This window comes from Lolium perenne, chromosome 1 (assembly GCF_019359855.2).
Source record: "Lolium perenne isolate Kyuss_39 chromosome 1, Kyuss_2.0, whole genome shotgun sequence".
Lineage (NCBI taxonomy): Eukaryota > Viridiplantae > Streptophyta > Magnoliopsida > Poales > Poaceae > Lolium > Lolium perenne.
This window is the reverse complement of record NC_067244.2, coordinates 52,548,186-52,558,201: the sequence shown is the minus strand read 5'-3', so window position 1 is coordinate 52,558,201 and position 10,016 is coordinate 52,548,186. Positions and strand designations below refer to the sequence as shown.

The 10,016-nt window shown below is 42.2% G+C and overlaps 1 protein-coding gene across 1 annotated transcript; it reads right to left on the bottom strand.

Annotated features, from left to right (window-relative positions):
• Positions 1-1,247: 1,247 nt before the first annotated feature.
• On the bottom strand, positions 1,248-5,122 carry LOC127292259 (Golgi apparatus membrane protein-like protein ECHIDNA). The gene is made up of 6 exons (XM_051321626.2): positions 4,945-5,122; positions 4,525-4,581; positions 4,236-4,439; positions 4,104-4,163; positions 3,219-3,345; positions 1,248-1,450 (listed from the first exon to the last, which is right to left on the bottom strand). Exons 1-6 carry the CDS (start codon positions 4,957-4,959, stop codon positions 1,353-1,355), a joined length of 561 nt encoding a protein of 186 aa, XP_051177586.1. The 5' UTR covers positions 4,960-5,122; the 3' UTR covers positions 1,248-1,352.
• Positions 5,123-10,016: the final 4,894 nt, after the last annotated feature.

Here is a 10,016-nt window from a genome sequence, read left to right as displayed (position 1 = left end):
TATCCAAATTTAGGGTCCCTGACTCAAAAAAAATTCTACACTCAAGTCGTGATTTGGGAATGTTCCATCATTGCAACCAAAATTCATATGGTGCATTTCGAGGGAGTACCAAATTTTGGTGAGCGTATGCTACATTTCGATCGTGAAGACAAAAACGATGCAAAACATACCAACATCTCAAACACTCATATGCAACAAAAATAAAATTCTTATGTAGAAAATCACAATTTGTTTACAATAGACATTGAAAACGAACATAGATCCACAACATATGCAACATAGAATACGAACAAACACAATGTAAAGTAAAGGAAGGCATCCAACACTTACAAATGCGCAATATTAACACAAATCATTTGTAGTAGACAATATTTAAGCCTGTAACATGTCAAAAGAGCTACACAACAATAAAAAAAATACATAGTTTTATTCACCACCAACATTTTTTAGCCCCACCATACCCCGCAGCCCCGACACCTTTCTGATCTCAATAGCACATCAAACGATGGTGCCACATTTCATTTCTGCTCTGCCATGGCTCCATGAGCAAGGATATCGACACTCATGAGATTCTAAGGAGAAAATCAATGTGTGTGAGTAAATTGTTTTACAACATTTGAAGAATGATGGGCAAGAGAATACATCGACATAGATAAGTGGAACCTGAGATCTATGGGAGAGAAAAGGGGGGAAAGGACGGGAGGAGACGGTGGGGAAAAAGGGAAGAGATGGGGAGCAAGCAGCTACAGCACCGTCAAAGGAACTGCCCAGCAAGCAAAAAGCAAGAGCAACGTTTTCACGCGGAGGTTGGGCAGATAGGATCATTTCCCTTATTTAAAGAATCATCATTATGTGAATTAGAGCGGCCCATCACATCTCCAATAGTTATTCACCCAGGTTTCCTTTTCCTTTTTTATGTGAGATGTCATATTTGTTGACACTTCGTTATCTTTTCTATTCAATCGTGTACGCTATTACAATTCTAGATATCCCTGACAAAAAAAGATATATTATGGATTGGGCCATGTGCATATAATTAAGGACAACAAAATTTCATGCCAATAATTAAGTATAAGTATCAACAACAAATACACTTTTGCATTCGATAACGTCCAGGCTAGAGTACAAGAAATGCAGAAAGTATGCTCTTTAGGGCATGAGACAAGTGTGCAATTCATCTAGGGCTAATCAGTACGTTGTTTTCGGTCATTGTGTCACTCCAATCAAAATTTGACCTATAAGGTGTATAAGTCAAAAAAATCATATGAAAACAGGATATCACAAGCTGATTTTTTTTCTGACAGATTGTACACGGTTGTATGTAACATTTGGGCCTCTGCGGAATCAGAACTTCAGATACCGAATGCTGATTGTAGGGATGATGTGATGCGGGATGTGATGGCGTTTTGAGCAGAGTTTTCAACAAAAGCCCGGATGTTCTTCTTGGCATCTGTAATATAAAAACATCAGCAACGCAATGTGTCACATTTGACTTGAACACGACATGTCTGTAATAAAATCATAAAAACAAGCTTAAACATTGCACACAAAAATATGAACACATAACAGCTATCTATATGACATAAAACACCAAAGCAGAGCTCTTAAAGTAAAATAAGTAAAAAAAAAAAAAGCAAAGCGGTATGACATAGGCATAAATGAAGGTTCAATGGTCTAGAAAATAAGTAGTAATACATGATATTATGTTGATGTATGCCAAGAAACTTTCTGACAGTAAATCCAAGAAGGTGAACTGACTAGCTCAATGATAAAAAGCAAGAAAGAGGCTAGCAAATGTAATGAACTCACACAAAACTGAAATCACATTTTTTTCGTCTAAGATGCTTTACTTCCAGATTCCAGTATATATAATGGTGTTTAGTTGCTTATCACAACAATAAGCAGTTAATGAGAACATGGGAGGACAATGCACAATGCAGTACAAAAACTTCCCCCAGCCAAGACATGCTGAGTAAAGGTGTGTATGGTTTGTGCCCAAGATTGCCCTACCGAACTTGGCTACCCAAAATTTTGGTTGATGTTTTGCTTGCCCATGAATTGACTAGATAAATGAAATAGACTCGGCATAAGAGCATTGACATGCCAAACAGTTCACAAGGTTACTCTTCGGTCACAATCCGAACAATACACTAAGGGTGTGTTTGGTAGGTTGAGTCAATCCAGAAAATCTGCCCTCATCCCACTTGTAGCATCTGAGATAGTGTTTGTTAGGTTGGGTGGTTGGACAGAGCTAAGCTCACCTCATACAGATAAGGGCTCTCAGCCTGGCCAGGTTGTGAAGCTCAAATCGAGCTTCACAACTCAGCTTGGCTGAGTCCATCCCGCAACGGAGACCCGCGCGGCACCCCCAAACCCCACCCCGCCTCCTCATTCACTCCAGGAAATGCTCCCGCAGAGCTTCACCCGGTCCTCCTCCATGGACAGCTCCCGTGCGCGCCGGCCGCCACTGCCCCTCTCCTCCCCTGGCCGCCGGCCGCAGCCGCCCCTCCCCTCCCCTGGCCGCTGGATGCCGGCCCTCCCCTCCCCTGCTCTGGCCGTCCCTACCCTGGCCGGTGGATGCCGCTCCTCCTCTAGCTGTCCGACGCCGCCCCTCCTCTGGCCGTCCGCGCCGCCCCTTCCCTGGCCGTCGGCCACCGCGGCCCCTCCCCTGGCCGTCGGCCTTAGCCGCCTCGCCCCTAGATGTCGCCTACTGCCGCCCCTGGATGCCACCCCTCCCCTGGCCGCCCGACGCCGCCCCTCCCCTGGCCGCCGGCCGCCCCCGTCCGCCGCACACCATCTCCAGCGAGCCACGGCCTGCGGCCGGTGCAGCTCAACTGTGCAGATGGAGCTGAAGGACCCGATGGCTTTTTGGTTACTCTGTTTGAGGGCCTATTTGCAAAAAAAGCTGCATCTTTTTTGTAAAAATAACTACTAGTCAAATACAAAATATTGAGTCAATGTGTATTTTACTTACATATAGTCTAACTTTGTTCCAATATTAAATTAGTGCAAAAGTAAATTGAGGTGGTTTCCTCACCATCTCATCTCATACATGTGCTACCAAACAACATCTTATCTCAGCTTAGCTCACCTCATACATGTGCTACCAAACAACATCTTATCTCATTCGAACTTAGCTAGGGTCATCATGTATGAGAAGAGATAGTTATTCTCGGTTGACCCGGGCTACCAAACACACCCTAAGTACACAACCATACCTTTGTTGCATTTGGTGAACCCCACAATGTTTGCAATGCTTAGAGTCATACAAACTCCAACGACTAGAAGATAATCAGCCTCAAGTCTAATGAGTGAAAATACTCCAAGAATGATCCATGCAGCAGCCTGAAAGATGGAGTAGCTGTAATATATTCTCTGTATTGTAAAGAGAGCTACGAGACTCTAAGATGAATTACTGTTACATTAACTGGTAAGACCGTAAAATGTATTGAAGGGATAAAACAAAAACTTCCATTGATTGCTTTGGAATATTGACACATAGACTCGGGTATTTACATCTTACATGATAATCCTTCCAGAGCAATACTATGACAACAGCTGTAACATAGTGCTGATCATGGTACATCAATGCCATTGGGGAAAATAACTGAACTGACAGATAGGCCAAATAAAAAGTTATACACGAGGTTCACATTTGCGTGCTAGTGGTACACAGATTGTTGATTTAGAATCATAAGGTAGAATCCCATTAGGACCACAGTTTCTTTATTTATGCAGTAAGAGTACAATGACACACAGTCAGCCCAAGAGAAGACTGAAAACAAACGAACAAATAACATAGAAGCAGAAAATGAAGATATTATTTACTGTACATACTTAATCATCATCTAGGACATCTATATGGACCTTGTTTCTCCTCTTTCAAATTAAATCGAATAAGCAATATACTAGAAACATGTTAGTAAACTGTGATGACCTTTTATCTTAAGCCTAGGAGTAAGACCAACTGCTTAGTTCATGTTGATATAAATTTCGAACACTATCTTCAACGTCAAATTATGATAGTTCTCAATAGAGAACCATTCATCCAACGCATGCATCTACTCTATTAGACGCTCACTGAAAGATAGTGCATCACTTACGTTCAAGTAAATAGTCCACCAGAACAGCCAGGAGTCCTTTTTGTTCATCCGGGCAAGAGACTGCAAGGAAACAATTTGGTCATCATTTTACCACCCAAACAGTAGCAGAAAGACTTACAAGCACAAACAAACCTCCCCATCGAGGCACTCGAACTTCCACACGCTATTGCCCTCATCGTCAATCTCATTCCACCACCGCAGCCCGACGAGTATCCTGCCGCTCACATTCTTCACCACCCAGAAGTCGAGCGCCGCGAGGAGCACGGTGATGACGAAAATGATGACGAAGCTCTTCACGAAGAGGGAGAACAGGATGTAGAACGCCAATGCCGCCGCCTTTTGCAGATACACGCAAAAATAAGCATCCAATGCAGGCACGGTGCACAGGTGAGTTCCATGGGATGGGAGAAGGAACTGATACCTTGAAGAGCACATGGAAGAGGCACGTTATGGGATTGGCGTAATTCTCGCTGACCACCTGCGGCACCATTCATGGCATCATTCATTCAGACACATTGCATCGATCAGATCCTAACTGAGCAGAAGATTAAGCTCTACGGGTTCAACAGTGGTGATCTACAGGATCTAATTCAACTAGTAGAAGAAACCAAATCTTGATCCACCGAGCCCAGATCTCACGCGGCCAATTTATCTCGCGTGTCACCAATCGAGGTTCAGAAATTGTTCCACAAGAAACCTCCTGAGTAGATCCGACGCGGGACTGATGAACCCCAATCAAAGAAACCGGTAGATCTGGGTCACGTTCGCCCTCCTACTCGAGGCATGAGACGACGAACAAGACGGTGGAAGAGGTGGGGGAAATGGGGGAGGAGGCAATCACCTGGGGCCGATCCATGGATCCTTGGCGTCGCTCCCCTCCGCCGCCGAGGACCTCGCTCTCTCGCCTCTTCCCTTGGGTGCTAAGGATACCCCAGCTTTGGAAAGCTTTGGGTTTTCGTTGTTTCCTTGGCGCGGTCGCGCACTGACTCTGCTCTGTGGAAGAGAGAGATCGGGAACTCGAGATTGGTTAAGAGTGATGTAAGAGTCAAGTTTACCGCGGGTTTCTTCAACCTTTTACTAGCAAAAAAAGTCTAACCATCTTGGCTTATACTCGCTCTTCCAATTTAATCGAATGTTCTAGTTTGTATTAAATCAAATTGCTTTTAAATTTGACCAAGTAAGTAAAAGAAAATTATATCCACCGCGCAAATTGTAGCGGGCACACTTAGCTTTGCAAGGAAAGACCTACCCATTCAATACCGCCGCTATTCTCACGGTCTATAAAAAGGGCATATTTTCTGTTTTGAATTGAGAAGGTGAGGAGAAGGGAGTTGGAATCATGGGCGGATCTAGGCTATTGGCAAGGGGGGCAGCTGCCCCCACTTAAATCTTTAATCTCTTTGTAAAATCTAGCTAAAATAGAGCTTTGCTCCCTCTTCAAAAATATTTTTTCTTCAATAAGCATATTCTTGCCCCCACTCAATTCTCATCCTGGCTCCGCCCCTGGTTGGAATGAAACTATAGAAAGGTGGAAAAATAACCCGCATTCAAGCCGTTCGAAGGGGAACTTAGACCCGATGAATTGGGATGTACGTATAAGCTTCTTCTTCCTGAGTTATAGTGCAACAGCTGGATCAAGATCGCAATATCAAGTTGCTTTCCTGTAGCACCGGAACACCAATTTTGTTTTATTACACTATAATTATACTGGTTTGCTAATTCTCAACTGATGGTGAATTAAGTTAAAGCTCATTACTATCATATTTGCATCGCGATTCACGTGTCTTATGAATTACAAGTGGGGTTGTAACTGAATTTTCTTTTTAGTTGCAGGTGGGTCGCAACTTAGAACTTTCAGTTGCAAGGTTGTAACTGAGTTTTTAAGTTGCAAGTGGTTTGTATAGTACAAAATCCTAAATAACAATACCTGACTGAGAATTAGCCACACTCTAATTATACAACAGATTTTGGTATTAGATAGATTTGATGTTGTGGATTCTAATATAATTTCTTACACCTTTGGTCAAACTTAGATGTAACCAGGGACAAACCTAAATCTAGAACATCACTACAACTCTACAAGTGATCTCATAAATAATGTGCCCGCCGCGTCTTTCCCCCTCATATTTAATATTTATTATGTTCCCTCCCAATGATACATGTCAGTCTTTGTCAACAAACTAATGGCAGGTGTACACATGTGTATAGTCTCAAAAGTTATGGTTAAACCATGTATATAGGCTTAATTTGATGTTGAAGAATGACTTGCTACATGATTAGAAATACTTCCTTCGATTCAAATTAATTGATTTACTTTTGTATAGTATGGATGTATCTATACGCGCTTGTTGACTAGTTATATATGTATCTAAAATAAAGTTAAGTCAATCAGTATGAATTGGAGGGAGTAATTGTTTAGTCATTTCAAAAAATAAATTTGTTTAGCCTTTTACACATAGCATAAGGCAAGTTGTGTTATAAAGAGGGGTACGATGCCTTAGTTGTTGGTGGATAAATCTTGTTGGTGATTAGTTAGCATCCAATTTGTGTATCCAGTATATTTCTTTTAAATTGAGACATGGATTTTGTGTTTCATAGTGGTACCTGGTTTGGTGTTGGATTATATGGGATGCAGTCCAGGAAGTCAACCCATATAAGTAAGTGAGAAGAGAAGAGTTCACGTGCACTCCTCTTCCTCCGCTGCCGCCTTTCGCCTTTCCAAGCATCACACACACACACGCGTCACGTTTCGTGAATCGAGTTCGAGTTAGAAACTCCTTTTGTGGAAGCCTAAATTTTTTCTTGGTACACCAACTATGGTGGACACGTGTCGGCATGCGTCTGCATGCTCGTCACATGTCACTGGATTCTATGCGTGGCGGTTTGGTCGGCGCTCCCTTTCCAGGCTATACAATGAGACAGAAAAATCTAGAGAATACTACTCTCTTTCTCTCTCTCTCTCCCGCCTCTCGTTTCTTTGTTTTGCTGCTCTCTAGTTTTCCCCATTTTGCCGACTACATGCACTATCGTTCGGGAGAGCAGGGCTCCGAAACCCTATCCATCGAGATCCTGCACCGGGAGGATGGCGATAATGTTTTTGGGGAGCGTCTCGGCACGACTGGTTGTTGCGGTTCGAGTTCTTTCTCGTTGGTTCGTCTGCTTTTTCGATATATCCGAATACTCCAACAACACCATGGGAGACATCAACAACGGTCATGGTGATGCTTATGATGTAGCGACCTTCCCGGTCCCGATGTATGTGCTTCTCATGTCAAATCTTGTGCTACTACTTGTTCCATATTTAGATATGTTGCACGTGCTTAGTCTGATGTGTACGGTTAAGTATGCTAGTGCCTTTGTGAAGTTTCTTTTGGTAATCAAACTCACTCATAAATTGACTAATAAACTAACAATCCAAAAACCTTATATGCTTAGGCAATTTTCACCGTATGGTTTTGTTGTTGTGCTCAAACCGAGCTTGTTTACAGGTTCTCATTTCAAGAGATGGCAGACTAAAACCCTCTTGTGGATCACTTCTATGGACGTGCACCGAGTTGCGGAAGGTACTCTCATAGGTCCGCTTACTCCTGGTGAGAATAATGCGTTCGGGGAGGCCACCATTGTCTTTTGGGTGCCGTCCTGAGTATGCTTGGAGACAAGTTTGTTGATGCTTATCTGCACATCCGAAATGGGAAGTAATTGTGGGATGCACTGGATGCTAAGTTCGGTGCTGCCGATGCTGGATGTGAATTGTATGCTATGGAGCAGTTCAATGATTATATGATGGTTGAGAACCGTTCTGTACTTGCAAAGGCTCATGAGATACAGATCATGGAAAAGTAACTCGAGCTCCTCAAGTGTGTGCTACTAGACAAGTTTGTCGCTGGATGCATTGCCGCTAAGTTTTATCCTTCATGGAGGAACTTTTCCACTTCTCTGAAACATCAGAGGCATGAGTTCTCTGTTGAAATATCATTGGCTCTCTGGATATTGAGGAGAAGGCAAGAGCAAAAGGAAAAAACCTGGAGTAACCGAGGGACATTCTGCTGCCAATATGGGTGCAGAAAAATACCCACAACTCCAAGGAAAAGTCTCCTAGACTACCAACTTCAAGAAGAAGGGAAAACGGAGAAGAAAGACATGTGTTGGGTTTGTGGCGAGACAAACCATTGGGATCATCGTTGTCCACAATGCAAAGGGAAAAAAGTTCAAGCTGGTCCATATTCTAATTATGTGAACATAGTCATTGGGAACATATATAGAGGAAGGAACTTCAGGGTACGGTAATTTATTACCTACTCTTCTTTCGGTGTTCCAGCCCACAGAATGGCGGGTTGATATGGGTGCTATTGTTCATGTGTGTTCTAACATCTCCATTTTTACCTCTTATTAGGCCCGAGGTTCCTCCATCATGACGGGGAATGTGTTACATGCTACTGTTCTTGATGTTGGCACAGTAGATCTGAAGTTTACTTCGGGCAAGATCATGCAATTGAGGAGCGTGTTGCATGTCATTTCTATCAAGAAGAATCTTTTTATTGTCTCATATCTTCTGAAAGATGGGTTTAAGTTGGTGTTTGAATCTATTTTTGTACTGTCTAGGTATGGAACTTTTGTTGGAAATGGTTATGAATATCAAGGCATGTTTCGCTTCTCTTCGGAAGAATTATGTGATAATGTTGTGAACCATGTAAGCACTAGTGTTAATGATACTAATGTTTGGCATTCACGACTTCGTCATGCTAATTTGGGTTGTATGACGTGGCTTGTTGATATGAGTTTAATTACGAAATACACCTTTGTCAAAAGCTCTAAGTGTCATGCTTGTGTGCAAGCAAATCAACCTCTGAAGCCTCACAAGCCCGCGAAGTAAAGAAACATGGCATCACCGTAGCTCATACATTCAAATTTATGTGAGATGAATGGCGAGTTGACAAGAGGTGGAAAGAAATATTTCATGACTTTGATTGATGATTCCACTAGGTATTGTTATGTGTATCTCGTGAAAACTAAAGATGGGGCTCTTGATTTCTTTAGAATATATAAGGTTGAAGTTGAGAATCAACTTGAAAGAAAAACAAAAAGGATTTGATCCGATTGTGGTGGAGAGTACTTTTCTAATGAGTTGAATTTAATCCATGTGGAATATGATATAATCCAATAGAGGACACTTCCCAAATCCATACAATCCAATTGGAATGTGGAAAGGGGGAAAATCATACTCTAACACATTTGGTTAACATCATGTTAGATACAGCAGGTTTATCCAAAGAATGGTTGGGGAGTCTATATTGACTTCTTGCCATGTCCTAAACCGTGTTGCAACTAAGAATAAAGAGATTCCCCATATTATGAATGGGAAAAGAAAAGACCAACACTCTCCTACCTACGAACTTAGGTTTGTTTGGCGAAGGTGAATTTTCCAATCAACAAGAAGAGAAAGATTGGACCAATAACCGTGGAATGTATCTTGGCTATGCCGCCCATTGTTTCTTATAAATTTCTTGTGGTGAAATCTTGAGTGGATGACAAGAATGTCGGTACCATCTTTGAATAAAAAGATGTTACATTCTTTGAGGATACATTTACTATGAGAGATATGCATGACATGTCAAGATGGGAATCTGATCCAATTCCTGCAACTCCTATGGAGTTTGGTGAGGAATCTAATGATGAGAGTTCAGATTCTGATGAGGATAAAAATAAAGCTCCCACAAGGAGAAAGAGACAACGGACTGCAAAGTCTTTTGGTGCACTAAAAAAAACTTGCCATAGGCGACAAAGTTGGGGTCCGGTTGTGGTTGTTGATGCCCCATTCCCAACGATTTTTGCTCTTTCCATGGTGCATCACAAACCTTTTTTTTCTCGTTTTTGAGGCCATCTAACACAACGGAATCGGAAAAACATCGCATA